We start from the raw sequence: 15848 nt of genomic DNA, 5'->3' as shown, positions 1-15848 counted from the left end.
CTCCCTGGCGCAGGTCGTTGGTGGTAGCAAGGGGCCCTGAGAGTGTTCCATCCACCTTCACTTGGCATGTGATGTTGGCCATTGTCATTCTTACAAGCCTGGTAAGCTTGGCCGGGATTCCAAAAGAGCGTCGTACAGTTTTACCCAGGCTATGCTGTCATATGCGGCTTTAAAATCAATGAAGCGATGGTAGGAGTGAGCCGCTGCTGCACAGCCATCTTCTCCAAGATTTGTCGCATCGTGAAAATGCGGTCAGCGGTTGATTTTCCGTTTCAGAATCCTCTCTGATAGTTTCCGACTATCTCTTCGACGAATGGGTCAATTCGATCTTGTAAGATTAGAGAGAAGATCTTGTAAGCGGTATTCAACACCGTAATACCCCTGTATTTGCTCCCTTCTTGTATATGGGATAGATGGTACCATAGCAGCTCATAGTAAACTATATTTAGATAGTCCCACCAAAAGCAACACATGAGCTTCTCGTCTTCAATAATCGGACTATAATAGACGTGTGTTATGGGCATTCAAAATCGACCTATTAATCATATCCAGACACAGTTAGATTTAAAAACACATTTCTTTCGATTGCTTCGGTTAATTGCTGCGAATAATGCTCCTTGACCAGAACTTCCTGCACTTTTTATCATTTACATAATCTCTAAACGAGGGCAAATGGCCACCTGAGTTGCCCCAAACTCCACAAATAACTGAAACTAACGTAAAATTCGCTTTCCTTTCTCTGCTTTTAGATTAAACAGGCACAGCATGCACGTTATGGACCACAATGACGATGCGCAAGCGCTGTCTTCGGATTGTAAAGTAATCAAAACCCCACGCACGACCGATCCAAATTCCGTGTTCGCACCCGCAAAGAGTCCAGGGCAGGCGACTATACTGCGTCAAGAAATTTACGGTTCCGCCTCAATCACATCGAGCGACAGCCAAAACGACGAAACCAAAGATACCGGAATTACTACTGCTGGCGGTGACAAACAACATCCGGTGGGGTCGCCAAAATTGACAGAAGGAGCTGCAGAGAAATCTTCCAACACTATCTCCAGTACGCCCGCATCATCCAATCCGGACGACAAAATGCCAACAGCGACAGCGGTCGAGGTGTCGGAGAGGATTGCCGATTCGAGTGATGATGCCGTTTCGGTGCTATCATCTTCCACGTCGACCAAGAAATCCGTCACGGCCATCACGCCCACAGTAAACAGTTCCGCCAGCACGGAAGCTGTAGAGCAGAAGACAAGCGCGTCAGAGCAAACGGGCACAACCGATGCGTCGTCCAAAGTTAGTGATGCTGATAGAGAAGTGCCGTCTGCTAAGGAGAGTTCTACCGCTACTAGCTTGCAGGATGAACTAAGCAAGCAGGAAAGCAACTCCACCACTAGCCAAAAAGGAGAAGCAAATGTTCCGAGCGAAAAGAAGCAAACCAATCCGTCGCCTGCAGGACTTGCCGAACCTACGGCAGATGATGTGATGGCGGGGATCGATGATTTTATGGACCACAATGGCAGTGAAGACGATGCGGAAGATAAACAGCAAGAGTTCAACGATGATCTAACATTCCAGATGGACGTTGATCCACCGGTCGGCGATCGTACAAAAAAAGAAGAGCGTGCCATTGACTTAACAGCCGTCAGCGAACAGTCAGCGTCGAAGCCCCAGAAGCCAAAGGAGTCAGCGTCCTCTGAAACGCCTCTAGCTGATAGTGAAAAAGAACCAAGAGCGTCCTCCACGTCGGTGGCTGTGAGTTCCGCAAAGGAAGGCAATCTGGATCTGCACGAAAAAACCGTTGTCACGTCCACACCCGTTACCAATCAGAAGAAAGGGCAGCAAACGCGTTCCGACCGAGAGCAAGAGGCGGCTCCGTCCTTACCCTCGTTGGAGGTTAAGCAGGAGCACGAGGAAGAACCGGATGTGAATGAAGCTCAAAATCTGTCCAAACAGAAATCTTCCGGTCCTCGCGATACGCAGAAAGAAGTGCAGCCGGAAAAGGCACCGCAACAGCCGACAGTCAGTCGAAAGCGAAGACGCTCCGTTACGACCGAGGAAGACCGACAGTCGAGCTCGGGCAGAGCCGACCAAGACGCGGAAGAATCAATCGAACCGGCGAAAAAGCTAAAGCTAGAAGTGGAGGCCAACTATCAACTGCACGATTGCGTGGTGAGCGAATATATTGAAACGACGCAAAACACCTCGGTAAGCGAGATACAGAGCCACACCGATGCACTGGTTAAGGAAATACAGGAGCTGAACGATATGATCCGCGAGACGGAAACGAAATGGAACAATCTGCTGCATCTGAAGAAGGTAAAGGAGGAGATTTTGTTGCGGCTTAACCGCCGCAAACACGTGATCGGTATTATGGACACACAGCTCGGTGAGGTATCGGTGTACAGCCATCTGGATTCGTCGAACCTGAGCAGTCAGCATCATCACCAGCAGAGTGGCCGCTCGTCGTCCGTTGGCCCACGTCCGCCAACGCCACCGCCCGAGGTCGAAATACGGCCCGCCTCCGTTACCAACTCCATGCACTATGGTTTTAATGCGTCGAACAGTGGTGGTGCGGGAACCACCACCGCTAGCAACGGCGGTGACAAAGCGAGCAGCAGCCACTTCGGCAACTCACTGATCTCTAACCGACGCAGCAGCAGTAACAGCGTCCAACCGGCTAGTGCAAACAGCTCCAGCAAAGCGTCGCGCAACAAGGACACCAACAGCTTCGTGTCCCAGTTCAACAGCAGCAACAATGCCGTCACGATGGTGCCACTGCCAAACACGACCTCGATGATACTGAATGCGCGGGCCAGCATGAATACGGTCGAGGTGGCGAAGGAAAAGTCGGCCGCAGTACAGATCCAGCGCCAGATACTTTCCAAACCGATCCTCAGCAACCACCAGCAGATACTGAACAATCTAGCAATGTCGGCCGGTTTGACGGGGCAGTCCGGTACGTCCAGCAGCACCAACAGCGGATCGAACAACGGCTCCAGCAATTCGGTAGGTGGCAGTTTAGAGGCAACGCTTCAAGCGCAGCTGCAGGCTGCTGCACTGTTTGCTAATACTAACCTACTTGCCGGTATTACATCGCAGGCACTGCTGAACGGTCATCACGGGTCGGGCACACTGACGGCGAACCAACAGCACCAGCTCCAGATCGGCCGGCAGGGCATGCGCAAAGACGTGAGCAGTATTATCGCGGACTATCGGCAGAAGCATCCGGAGAATGTGCCGAGGCGTGGTCGCCGGTTGAAGAATGTCGGTGGTGCTGGTGGCGGTGGTAGCAGCAGCAACAGTGCCAACAACAACGGAACATCCGGTGGCAATGGTATCGGTACGTTCGGCGAAGGTGGTGCCATTAGTTTGACCGCACTGTCGTCCGGTGGCAAATCACCGGCAAACGTGCGCCCCAACTCGACGGACAGTGTAGCGAACCGTATATCGGAACTGCTGGCTGCGGCCGAGGTATGTACCGTGTTTCTGTGCTTTACGTTAAGCTCATAATGGGTGGAAGGATTTTAAAAGGGGGTAAAATGTGTGGGGGTAATCTACAGCGCACACAGTGCACCATTCTGACTCATCTTTTGGCAAACTGGTGTATTATACAAGCACGTCTAATACATGTGGACCGGGCAGTAACTACTAATCCTGGACGCACTCATTCACTCACAACGACGCATCGCATTGTACCGGGAATTGAGGTTCGATCTTGAGAGTCCATTCATTCTAACTTCTCTACATTAGGGTCGTCGCACATCTGGAGCTGTAGGGTCTTCGTACATTGAGCAGAATTAATCTGTTGAATCTAAGTCCATATAGAAAATAGGTGTCGTCTTCCATCATTTACCAGCTCTTTATAAGTGATTTTCTATTCCTAAGATATTGAAGGCCTTCACTGATGCTCTCACACAAAAGAGCTCATCTTGTATACTATTTTACCATCTTTTTCCTCTGATGTATGAATCCATGTATTCGGAATATTGGAGAAACTAGGATCTCGGGGCGGTCCGGTGGTCGAGGCGATAACGGCGCCAGTCTTCACACGGCAGGACCGGGGCTCAAATCCCATCCAGACCGCCTCCCCGTACGTAAGGCTGACTACTTTGCTACGGGTATAATCAAGTCGCAGAAAGCCAGAAATGGCAGGCCGAGACCTCTCGAGGTTCTCGAGGAGCCCCGAGGCTCGAGGAGCCGAGGAAGAAGAAGAAGAAGAAGGATCTCGGAGATTACGGGTTTCAAACCCATTTTTTTCTTACGTATGTTACTGATATGTCGAACAGACCTGAAACTTGGTCTCCATCGGTCTAACTTTCTCCGGATGTTGTAGAATTAGAACTGACTATAACGGGAAGTGCATCAAGATGTCCGCTGGCTTCTCTCAGGATTAAAATTGAACGTACGAAGAACTCTTCAAACTGTTGATCAAACATTGCTGTTTTTTCTAAAATATCTTCAAGAGCACCAACCGCTTATTCCTAATGCTTTCAGTGCGCTCCCGATTGCCATTGTACGAATGCACATCATTTCAGTTCATCGTTGCACGGTCCTAATGTTTTTGTTACCCATTCTCTCATCCTACTCATTGCTTTTGCCAACCGCACCATTTTCTCCCTGTGGCTCTTAAACCATGCCTCCCCGTTTTTTTTATTTCAACGCGATTTTCGCCCGTACAGACATCGCGCCCCTCCAGCAATGATTCGAGCCAGAGCAGCTCGAACCTGCTCACGTCGCTGCTGTCCGCCTCCGGTGCGATGGCCCAAAGCAATCAGCAGTTTCTAAAGGATATGCTTGCCCAGTTTGCCAAGATGAGCCAGAACGAGCAGAGCTTGCTGGCGAACCTGCAGCTACTGTCCAGTAATGCCAGCACCACGAGTGCCACTAACAACAACACCGTCTCGTCTCCGCAGCAGTCACCCCAGCAGCAGCACCACCAGAATCAACACCACACGGTCGGCAGTCTTCATCAGCAGCAGCAGCAGTCATCGCTACTGTCGAAGGCTTCCCTGCCGGAGGTAACGCTTCATCCGGTGATGAACTCTACCGCACATTCGGACGCGCTGGGTGGCGGTGGGTCCCACGGTAATGGTTCATTTTCCGGGGGAAACATGAGTGGGGCTAACAGCAGCACCAACTCACTGCTGCATGGAATTCTTACCAAATCCGCGTCCCGGCCGGGTGGTCAAGCAGCGGCTGCGGCAGCAGCAGCAGCAGCTGCTGTCGGGAACTTTAACAGCTTCTCGCCAACGCTAGCCCGACTGTTGACCGTACCGGAGCGGATGAATACGCAGTCATCGTCGACCGTTACGTCGGGTGCGCTCGCAAACCTGCAGACCAACAGTATCGCGGGCGGTTTAAACCTATCGAAGAACATCAATGAAATATCGATCACGCCCGTCGTTGGGTCGAACTATCAGCAAACGTTTCTTGCACAGCAACAGCAGCAACAGACGCTGCAGAGGCTACGCGAGCAGCAGCTGTACAATCTGGTATGTGGAATAAGCTGGAATAAGATTTAACACTAACTAATAAGAGGATGTACTCTTGCAGGACGATGAAGCAGACGATAGTGCCGATCGGTTGGTGATCGACGAAGGAGACGATATGGGGGGCCAACGGGACTCGAATGTCCTGCACGGTGGCAAACGGCGTGGAGCGGAGATAAACGAGAACGAAGTGCCACAGTGTCAGGGCTGCAAGAAGCAGGAGGCTAAGTTTGTGTGTGCAGGCTGTGGCAACCAGTGGTACTGTAGCCGAGCGTGTCAGGTAAGTGGACGGAGCGACATCCATTGTCCGATCGTCGTACTTTATGTACTAACTTTTCCCTATTTCTCTCCCACTTTAGGTAAATGCTTGGGATGATCATTCGGAAGTTTGCAGTGGTTAATGGCGTGTTGTTTTGTAACGGGCGGTCCCATGGAGCCGTCGTCTCATACCTTTGCGTTCATACCTTAACATGGGTGGACCTCTTACCCTTACCTTACGACTAGCGCTAGAAGGAGTAGCAGCAGCAGCAGCAGTAGCTTCTGTACACATTGACCTATTTTTCTTACTAAGCTTAAAAGCAAAGTTGATGTTCAACTTAAACCCCGCACACATACATACAGACACACAGATACAAGCAAATGATATAACTGTAGTATGTTTGACTGTACAGGAGGACGCGTATATTAGTACGGGCGTTGGCGGTCTGGCGTGTGTATTACAAGAATCCATGCAAAATGTTACTTTTAGACACTTTGAGTACTGTATCGTTCGTGTGCGCTATTAGGCAGGTTAACTACTACCATTACTTAGATACTTTCACTCACCTTTATTCGCCTTTATAAAGAGGACAACACAGACACACATATACTATTCTGCTTCTTTGTTACAGTGGCAACATTTAAGCATATTATTAAGCAGTTGGGCGTACATTTTCATTACCAATCATTCAACGAGCAATTTTCACCTTTTATTTTTTTTTTACAACACATATATATGGCACCATGTGTGCGTGTGTAACATAGGGAATATGGAATCTTGAAAGTTGAGGATAAATATGTGCCACGACGGAACTGGTAAGGGAAACACTGTATTTCTGCACTCGTTTTTTTCTACAAAAGAGATGAAGGGAGGAACAACTTCATTTGGTAGTGTTGTGTGATACATACAATATCGATCAAGATACGCATTTCGCTTAATCATTTACATGGAAAACCAACAGCCACAGATTTAAGTTACAGATATGTTTGTTTTACATTGGACACCGATTGGTAGTGCATAGGGGGCGGCTGACACAATATTTGAATTTTTCATAATTGCTGTGGAATCTGTGTAGCCGGTAGATTCGTTTTTCAATGCAAAATGATTTAACTTGTTTCTTTTATATAAGCTAGATGTACTAGGAGAGAAAGGTGTTTGCAAAACGTGTGTTAATATAACGTGTAACAGAACGTTTGCAGTGCACCGCGGAACGCTAATTTATTCGACACATTTAAACAAGTCCGTCATGGAGAACTATAGTTGTAGCTTGACCACCTTCCTTTTCCTTTAGCTGCGTATCAAAATTATTAACCTAACATGTGTGTGAGAACTATCATCATGCTAATGTGTTATGAAAAGAAAATGAAATGAATGCGAATGAAAAGACGGACTAGTAGATCCTTGTATCGTAGTAGTACTGTGCGTAATAAAGCTATAAAGTGCGCTGAGAGCGTCCGTCGTGCATGTATTTAAATGCGGCGTACCAGTCGTAGTAGCGCACATCAGCAATCTTCAATGGCCAGACTATAAGAATTCAAAAAAAGAAGCGTTTTATCGCAAAGCAGATGTCTTTATCGTCACGCATTACGAACCGTATTTCTGTGTAGATGTATAAACAAATGGGGAACTAGCACGACGGTATGATACGGTCGTGGCAAACAGTGGCAAAATAATGTGAAAACGAGAACGAGCCAAATAAAGCACTACAAATTACATTTAAAAAGCAATTGTTTGTATTCTAATTTATTTTATTGGTTTTTCGAAACGGTCGTTGTCTGTTTATAGCTCGCTTCGTACTTGGAACCGTTCAACGCGACACTATAAACGTAAACCGAATGTGTTTGGCTGTGCAGTTGTCAAATGTGACAGCTCGCATCCGAAGAGGAAAAAAACATTTTAGCGTCCTTTTTATCGGGAAAGCCGCATATTTTTGCTGCGAAGCGGAAATTTACAGAAAAATTACTGTATTTTCACATCGACTTAGTGCAGAAAAGCTGGCAAGATGGATATCCGACCAAATCACACCATTTACATCAACAATCTGAACGAGAAAATCAACAAGGAGGAGCTGAAAAAGTCCCTGTACGCTATCTTCTCCCAGTTCGGTCAGATCCTCGATATCGTCGCGTACAAAACGCTGAAAATGCGTGGCCAGGCATTTATCATCTTCAAAGAAATCTCCAGCGCAACGAACGCGATGCGCACGATGCAAGGCTTCCCGTTCTACGACAAACCGATGCGCATCAACTACTCCAAAACCGACAGTGATATGATCGCGAAGCTGAAGGGCACGTTCCAGGAGCGGCCGAAGCGCGTGAAGCAACCGAAACCGGTACAGACGGAGGACAAGAAGGCGAAGAAATTGAAAAACGCCGGCGAGGTCGGTGCGACAAACAATTCGGCCACGGCGGAACAGCCACCGAACCAAATTCTGTTCCTCACGAACCTGCCGGAGGAAACGAACGAGATGATGCTGTCGATGTTGTTCAACCAGTTCCCGGGCTTCAAGGAGGTGCGCCTGGTACCGAACCGGCACGACATTGCGTTCGTGGAGTTTGCGACCGAGCTGCAGAGTGGCGCGGCGCGAGAAGCACTGCAAGGATTCAAGATTACACCGACGCACGCGATGAAGATATCGTTTGCGAAGAAGTAAGCGTGCGCTTTTGTCCCGAACTGTGGAGGGGAATAGGCAGCCGGTTCTTATCACCCGTGGATCATCGGAGTGTCGATGGAGCCACAGGTAAATTTGATAATGTACAATTGAACATTACTGAACTGATTGCAATAAACCATGGCATTAAGCATTGCACTTCCGCTATATCATGGTATTGTCGGTTTGGTGATTGCTTAGTATTTGGAACTGAACATGTCGAAGGTGTTTTTTTTTGTCCATTTACTCCTGTTCCCGTGGGATGAAATGTGCTGTGCTGGGGATGGTAGGCCTTAACTTTCTCTACTTACAGGAAGGATAATGATTCAGGAGTAACCGATCAACGGATTCAAACCTCGTAGAAAGCCGCTTGTATCGAGGAGTTGAGCGTCGTATTTTACAAACCTTCGGTGGTGGAAGATGTTCTGAGTGTGATTTACTTTTCTTTAAAATGAAATGTCCTCCAAAACGATGAAGGGGAGGTCCTTGACATCAGCCAAAGTACGTATTAGATTACTGTGGTATTACTTATTCCGTTCCTCATTTTAGATAATATTCAACGTTACCGTTCAATAAACATCTTTTATTCCCACCAACTTTATATTTGTTTCCCCTCAATATTACATTTCATTCACATGAAATATCGACCGTCTCTAGCGAAGAACTATTTCGAAGAACCCGCCTCATCATTCTGGCCCTGTTTGCGATGATGTTCCTGCACGGCCAATTGCGCTTGGCTGAGGTTCTTCTGTCCTTCGTACGCAACCTTCCGTATATCGTCCTCGTTCTTCTTGTTCACTGTTTTCGTAATGACCTGCTTCAGTTTGTGTGCCTCTTCGAATTTGTGTTTCTTCGACTGAATTGGTGCATCTGCGGAGAAAAAAAGTGTGGCCAGGCCCAATCGTCAAAGGTTGTGCTTCACACCGGGATAGAAAAACACTTACTTTTTCGCTTGCTAAATGCGGTTCCCTTTTTCTTGTTTCCCTGGCCCTTCTTTAGGTTTGGTGGTGCTTTCGATTTTACTTTCAACTTTCCCTGAGCCATTTTGCGTCGTGCACGAAATGAAAATACGCCGTTTGTGTGGAAAATATCCCAAAATCAAAACAAACAGCAAGCATGCGGCGCCGAACTGCTTTTGACAGCTGTCAAACGAGCCGATGAAAAGGACGTGAAATACGCCAGTCCGGTTCTTACGTGAGGTGCTCGTAATGTTTTGAAGAGGGTTTTGTGGGCACTTTTACCAGAAAGAACTGCAGAAAACTTCACAGGAACATGATCCGGAGTTTAGCTGCTTTGGGTGAGTGTTCTGCGGCATGTCCATTACATTTGCGAAATGGTTTAATGTATTCATTTTACTGTTCTTTCTTTTTAGCTTTACGCCAAGCGGTACAAACAAGGCCCTTCGTCGGTCGGATTGCGCCGGTTGCTTCCGCGTTTGCAACCCCCGCTGGACGTAACTTTTCCACATTTTTACGATCCAATGCAATTATTTCGCCTGTTCGCACCACGATCGCAGCACCATCGAACAAAACATGTCTCATGGAACCATCCACATCGAGCAGGCTGCTGGACGCAGTAGCCGTATCTCCGGTGCTACAAACGCAACCGAACCGGACAGTGATTAAGTTTTCGCTCCGCAAAGGCAAGAGGAAGACGGTAAAAGCGGTGGTGAAGCGATTTAAGCGTCTGGATTGGGGTGGTTGGATACGAACCATCTCTGGCCGGCATAAGAAAATGTGGCGCAAGAAAGGAAACCGTAAGCGGCGTCTACGGCAGCACGTTCTCGTGAACGGGGCGCAAGCTACGCTGCTGGATAAGATGGTTACGAAGTACTGGAAGCGTCCGCGGTACTACATTAACGATCCGTACGCACCGTACCACACCAGGGAGGAGTTTGTGTACACCAGAAGAAAGGCACTGAAGTGAGCGCAGGTAGAGTGTGCTGGGTGGAATTGTAGTTGCAAAAAAAAAAAAAAATGAAACTATTACAACAGCGTGTATCAAGAACCGGGAACAATGTGGAAGCTTAGCATCCGAAGAAATGTGTTAACCGGATTTAAAACATGAATTGTAAATATTTTATTATTCCGTCATTTCGTCAATCACGACCCGTAACGTGGTAGCATGGCAGCTTCTGGGATCGTCTTACGCGTCAGCAACGACCTTGTTCTTAATTTTGCCAAGTCCCTCGATCTCGCTATCGATCACATCACCCGGTTTAAGAAATTCGGCCGGCTTACGATGCATACCGACACCGGCCGGCGTTCCCGTCAGAATAACGTCGCCCGGCAGTAGCGTAATGGACCTGTAACACGGACGGAACGATTTAAAGCTCACCATCGCAACCCCGAACACCCGTCAGACTCACTGTGTCACGCGCTCGATGATGTCGTCAATGCGGAAAATCAGCTCGCTCGTGCTTCCGTTCTGCTTTTCCACCCCATTCACGCTACACTTGATCGACAGCTGGTGAGGATCCTTCACCAGCGACTTGTGCACGGCAGCCGGCCCAAGCGGACAGAAGGTATCCATCGACTTACCGATCAGGAACTGGCCACCGTTGCGCAGCTTCTGCCAATCGCGCGCCGAAATATCTTGAGCCACCGTGTACCCGAACACATAATCCATTGCGTTCGCTTTACTGACGCTTTTGGCCCTCTTGCCGATGATGACAGCCAGCTCAACCTCCCAATCGATTTGCTGCAATTTGGGAGAAAGATTTCAAAAGTATTTCTCCACAGACATAAGCAACTCGAGCCATTCTCGCCCTTACGTCCGATATGCGGTGTGCGATAACGTTGTCGTACGGACCAACGATGGTCGTCGCATATTTGCTGAAGAACATCGGTTCCTTCGGAATCGGTTTGTTCTGCTCCTCGCAGTGGCCACTATAGTTGAGCCCAACGCACAGAATCTTCTGTGGGTTCGTGACCGGTGCCAGCAGCTCAACACTGTCCACCTTCACCGGACTCGCCTTCGCGACGGACGCTTTCACCTCATCGAGCGAAACGCCCGAGCGGATGAGCGTTATCAGGTCACCTTCATATCGGTCAGAAATGTCGGACACCTGCGTACCGTCTTCCGATAACACACCGAGCCGCTGCCTGTCACCCTTAGCCGCCGAACGATACTGTACGAAGCGCATTGCTTTAGCGGTGGATTGCGAGATGAATCTGAAAGATGGATCATAAATGCGTATTAATTTTGAACTGTGGCACAATGATTCTAAAACGTTATTACCTTCTGGAGGAAACGTTCTGTGCGGAATTCCAGCCGGAACACTTGCTTCCAATGGCAGTGACGAAGTTGGTTGACAGCCGAGTACTGGCACCACCAGCGCGTACAGCAATGTTGGCGATCATCGTCGCGAGTGACTTTCCAAACTGTCGCGGCAGCTACACACGCACAACAAAACCAGTGGGGCAAGTATTCAAAAACAAGAAAAAAAATGATAATAATTTGCCAATCTTGCACGCTTATCTGCTGTGGCGGGGTGTAGAAGAAAATTCTGGTTGGGCGAGGGTTTATTGTGTCATTTGAATTTTGGTCATGTGGCAGTGTGAGGCTGTCGTTGGGGGGGCGATGAATAAGCCGAAAAATTTGTTTGGAGCTAATTCTTACAGTAATATTATTTGGAACTGATGCTGATGGTGGGTGATTACCGCATCAAAACAAACCTCCCCCATTCGCACGCACACATCGAACGTTTATGCGATTCGCGGAGGGGAAGTTATGCTTCATGCGTGTTGCTTGGATTGGTGAAAGCGGGCGCCTGGTTGTTTTGATTTAAGTGTGAAGCTTCTGCAGAAAGGTTGCCAGTTTTGCAAAAACATTCTCATGGAGTAAAATAGCTGATATTTGGTTAAAATTGTTTAAAAAAATGTTTCTCTACTTTCAAATTAGAAAAAAGACACTCCAACAGGAAGTGCTATAAACTCACCCCTATTCAATCGATGCTTGAGCCAATTTGAAGCCGGCTTGAAATGAACTGTCATCACAGCTGTCATTCCGGTTTGTTTTTGTCAACAAGCAACGATCGATGCATGGCCGTGTAAATATTACTAGGCCGCATAATGTTCCGCTTGGTAAAACCGAAAATTGTGAGTGTGATATTCGATAGTTCGTTGAAGCACAGCAAATACAGCTATCTTTGTGCACTGCGATATGCTCACCGGGCTGCTGTGCTACGGGAGGCCGGCAAACCGGTCGTTCTGGAAACCGTTAAAAAGGTGGAAAAACTTAAAAGCGATGAGGTAATCATGGGCGATATTTCCTTCTATACCTTCACAGCTCACACTAATTAGCAAATTGCCAATGTCTTTCTTGCAGGTGCGAATAAAGGTACACTACTGCAGTCTCAATTCGACCGACGTCAAAATCATTACCGGCAAGCATGCCGAACTTAACGTCCCGCTACCCTTCATTCCCGGGCATGAATTTTCCGGTGAAATCGTTGAGATCGGGAAGGAAAATCCGCACTTTTTCAACCGGGGCGACCGGGTGGTCGTTATGAACGATCTGCAAGATCCGAACGGGGGGCTCATAACGGAGGCGGTCGTAAAAAATCGGGACGTATGGCCGGTGCCACAAACGGTGCCGCTGCGTGAAATGGCCGTCCTACCGTACGGGCACGGAACCGCCCTGCTAGCGTTTGCTTTGCACTGTAATTTGAAGGAAAACGATTTGATACTGATAACGGCGGGACCGGCCGGTATGGGGCTGGCTGCGATCGATTTGGCCGTCAGCGTGTACAAAGCGAAGGTGATTGCGGTGTGCGACACGGAAAGCAGTACCGATCTGGTGCGGGAAAAGGGTGCCCACAAGGTGCTAAGCATGACGAAGAACAACTTCACCAAGCTGTACAAAAATGTACAGGACGCGATGGATGGCAAGAAGGCAAAGGTGGCGTACGATGCGGTAGGGAAGGGGCTGCTGCATCTGCTGGCTGATTTGTAAGTTTGCAGCACCTTTCTATCGAGAGCTTGCTATTTAAAGTAAATTTTCTCTCAACACAGTGTCGATCCTGCCAACGGCAAGCTCATCTCGGTGGACCCATTTTACAACGCATCCAAGTTCCCAACGGAAGTGCCAGAGTTTGATCGACCCAAGCGAAAGGAAAAGGATGAAAAGCCGGCGGAAGCGGAAGCGAAAGCAAAACTGATCCAAGACGTGCGTCACTTCGATTTGTACGAGTATCCGGATTTGGACACTTACCGGCAGATGATTTCCGACACGATCGAGATGCGGTCGGAGGGTATGATTGCGGGACACATAAGCAAAACGTTCCCGCTCGCTAAAATTCAGCAAGCGATTGAGTTTGTGCAGCAAAAACAGTGCACCGGCAAGGTGCTAATCGATGTCCAGTGTCCGGATGGTGACGATGACGATTGTCCCGATGCAAAGGAAAAGAAGGCGAAGAGCAAAGAGGCAGAGGAGAAGAAGAAATCGAAAGATTGAACACTTGCTTGAATGGAAAAGGGTTTAATTGTTGGAGCTGTACGATGGGGAAATGCGATTTCTTCAATGTAGCAAGCTGTTAAAAAGGATCATCTTCATTGTATTTTTCCATCATCTCTTTCATGCACTCTTTCACATACACCCTCGTACGGTTGGATGTTTTCCAAAAGAAAAATTTAAATATGTATCAATTCGTAATTGCCGCATTAATTAAATAACTATTCAATCGCATCCTTTAGCACGGTGGTAACGTATTAGTACAGAACTAAACTAAAGCTAAGAATTTTTCAAGCGATGAAGCACTTCACACAGCTGTTCAACGTTTGTGGTATCGTATCTTTGAAGATTGTTGTTGACAGATGTTGGAACCTGGCCTCGTGAGAACCTAAATGACGACCCTGAATTCTTGTTAGATCCTAAAATATACCAGAAATTGATGAGAAAATCCTTATTGCTTTGTAGTTCCCTTGTTTTATCCGACAGCGTTTGAATTATACCAGAGTGAATGAGCTAGAATAGTGAGTTAAATCTCGCACTCACTCACTACTTAACTTACTCACATCGTATTAACTCACTCACAGCGTTTTCACTCACTTATTCGTTTTCACTCACTCAGTATGTTTTAATTCACCCGTGAGTTTAATATCGTATTACACTATTTTTATCTCTATTTTTTATTGTATTTACTGAAATCATCTTCGTCATCGTGTTTTAATTTGTGAAGGCGATGTTTAACTCATGCATGAGTAAAATTTAATGAGTGAGTTAAAATATAGTGAGTGAGTGAGTGAGTTAAAATGAAGTGAGAAGGTTAAAACAAATGAGTGAGTAAAATCGAAGTGAATGAATTAATACATTGTGAGTTGGTTAAAAAGTATATTAGTCGGCACGGTGAGTTTAATCATAAGCGAGTTGAAATAACTCTTCGTGGTGATTTAGGAGACTACCAACTCCCTTCAGAAGGCTATATTGGAAGACCAATAGGGTGGCGCAGCTGAGGACCGATGCTATACAACAGGACGTGCCAAGATTTATTCGTACGCCAGCCAAAGCAAAACATTGCCAGCTTGCAGCCTCCCGGAAGACCTCCGTCAATGTAGTGTTTTTTTTAATGCTTCTTAGGCGCAGGACACGAGCGAGGTCGGTTAGTATGGAAGTTTTTCCCTCGCTTTGGAAATCAGCCTTCGTGATTCCGATCTTCAAGAAAGGATGTCGCACTTTCCCATTCAAACACCGAGGCATCTCTATCCTATGTGCTGCATCTAAAGTCCTCGAGTCTGTTATCCACTCTTTAATCCTTCCTATCGTCCACCTACTTATCCCATCATGGTTTCATGCCTAGACGCTTCACCCTGTCGAATCTTATGTCTCTGATGCTTGACCGGTTTCCGCACTTAAATGCTGGTAGACAGGTTGACGTCATTTACACGGACTTCAAAGCTGCATTCGATTGCTTGCCTTATAGGCTGCTTTTGGATAAGCTGGAACGCTTAGGGTTCGGTGGTTCACTTCTTCCCTGGCTCTGTTCCTTTCTGAAGGACCGTACTTACAGGGCAAGGGTCGGCGGTGTGCTCTCCGGTCCTTTCGTAGGCCAGTCAGGGGTTCCTCAGGGCAGCGTCTTAAGTCCTTTACTGTTTTCGCTTTTCATCTCGGACTGCATCAAGTCGCTCCCTACCAAAGGATGTCTGTTGTATGCTGACGATGTTAAGTTCTATCTTCCTGTGTCCTCGTCTCAAGACTTCCTTTGCCTTCAAAGCTACGCCGATGCATTTTCGGATTGGTGTTCATCTAACGGGCTCATCCTTTGTGTAGAAAAATGCTGCGTAATCTCGTTCGGTCGCTCTCACAACAAGCAGCTACATGGCTACCAGCTCGGTGGCTCACCACTCCGAACGAGTCACTCTGGTAAAGGACCTTGGTGTGTGGCTCGATGACAAACTGTCTTTTGAGCCACATATCACCTCAGTCCTCCAGCGAGCCTATACAAATT

At 47.5% G+C, this 15848-nt stretch overlaps 6 protein-coding genes across 8 annotated transcripts in view; 4 read left to right on the top strand and 2 right to left on the bottom strand.

The window, feature by feature from the left end:
- The window catches only part of LOC118505867 (dentin sialophosphoprotein-like), a 50127-nt gene extending 42649 nt beyond the window's left edge, over positions 1 to 7478 (top strand). The window contains exons 3-7 of one of the 3 annotated variants that reach the window (XM_036042284.1): positions 750 to 3009; positions 3103 to 3474; positions 4920 to 5495; positions 5557 to 5772; positions 5852 to 7478. In XM_036042284.1, coding sequence (XP_035898177.1) covers positions 750 to 3009; positions 3103 to 3474; positions 4920 to 5495; positions 5557 to 5772; positions 5852 to 5893 — 3466 coding nt within the window. In that variant the 3' untranslated portion in view covers positions 5894 to 7478. Of the gene's footprint in view, positions 1 to 749; positions 3010 to 3102; positions 3475 to 4682; positions 5496 to 5556; positions 5773 to 5851 lie in introns of all 3 variants that reach the window. The other 2 variants (XM_036042283.1, XM_036042282.1) reach the window with 2 other exon arrangements.
- A 163-nt stretch (positions 7479 to 7641) lies between these two features.
- Positions 7642 to 8616, top strand: LOC118506203 (U1 small nuclear ribonucleoprotein A). The gene has a single exon (XM_036043011.1). The coding sequence runs from the start codon at positions 7754 to 7756 to the stop codon at positions 8402 to 8404; it is 651 nt and encodes a 216-aa protein (XP_035898904.1). The 5' UTR covers positions 7642 to 7753; the 3' UTR covers positions 8405 to 8616.
- Positions 8617 to 8959: 343 nt separating this feature from the next.
- Positions 8960 to 9534, bottom strand: LOC118506205. Its single transcript, XM_036043013.1, has 2 exons — positions 9346 to 9534; positions 8960 to 9271 (listed from the first exon to the last, which is right to left on the bottom strand). Exons 1-2 carry the CDS (start codon positions 9443 to 9445, stop codon positions 9066 to 9068), a joined length of 306 nt encoding a protein of 101 aa, XP_035898906.1. The 5' UTR covers positions 9446 to 9534; the 3' UTR covers positions 8960 to 9065.
- A 10-nt stretch (positions 9535 to 9544) lies between these two features.
- LOC118506204 (39S ribosomal protein L35, mitochondrial) lies at positions 9545 to 10394 on the top strand. Its single transcript, XM_036043012.1, has 2 exons — positions 9545 to 9698; positions 9774 to 10394. Exons 1-2 carry the CDS (start codon positions 9674 to 9676, stop codon positions 10325 to 10327), a joined length of 579 nt encoding a protein of 192 aa, XP_035898905.1. The 5' UTR covers positions 9545 to 9673; the 3' UTR covers positions 10328 to 10394.
- A 62-nt stretch (positions 10395 to 10456) lies between these two features.
- On the bottom strand, positions 10457 to 12105 carry LOC118506202 (fumarylacetoacetate hydrolase domain-containing protein 2-like). Its single transcript, XM_036043010.1, has 5 exons — positions 12023 to 12105; positions 11642 to 11796; positions 11175 to 11574; positions 10770 to 11101; positions 10457 to 10706 (listed from the first exon to the last, which is right to left on the bottom strand). The coding sequence occupies exons 2-5, from the start codon at positions 11761 to 11763 to the stop codon at positions 10547 to 10549; spliced, it is 1014 nt and encodes a 337-aa protein (XP_035898903.1). The 5' UTR covers positions 11764 to 11796; positions 12023 to 12105; the 3' UTR covers positions 10457 to 10546.
- Positions 12106 to 12390: 285 nt separating this feature from the next.
- Positions 12391 to 14309, top strand: LOC118506201 (quinone oxidoreductase-like protein 2 homolog). The gene is made up of 3 exons (XM_036043009.1): positions 12391 to 12654; positions 12731 to 13353; positions 13417 to 14309. The coding sequence occupies exons 1-3, from the start codon at positions 12475 to 12477 to the stop codon at positions 13856 to 13858; spliced, it is 1245 nt and encodes a 414-aa protein (XP_035898902.1). The 5' UTR covers positions 12391 to 12474; the 3' UTR covers positions 13859 to 14309.
- Positions 14310 to 15848: the final 1539 nt, after the last annotated feature.

The sequence above is a fragment of the Anopheles stephensi genome, chromosome 2 (assembly GCF_013141755.1).
Source record: "Anopheles stephensi strain Indian chromosome 2, UCI_ANSTEP_V1.0, whole genome shotgun sequence".
NCBI lineage: Eukaryota > Metazoa > Arthropoda > Insecta > Diptera > Culicidae > Anopheles > Anopheles stephensi.
Note: the sequence above shows the minus strand (reverse complement) of the source record. Positions and strands in the feature narration are given on the sequence as shown.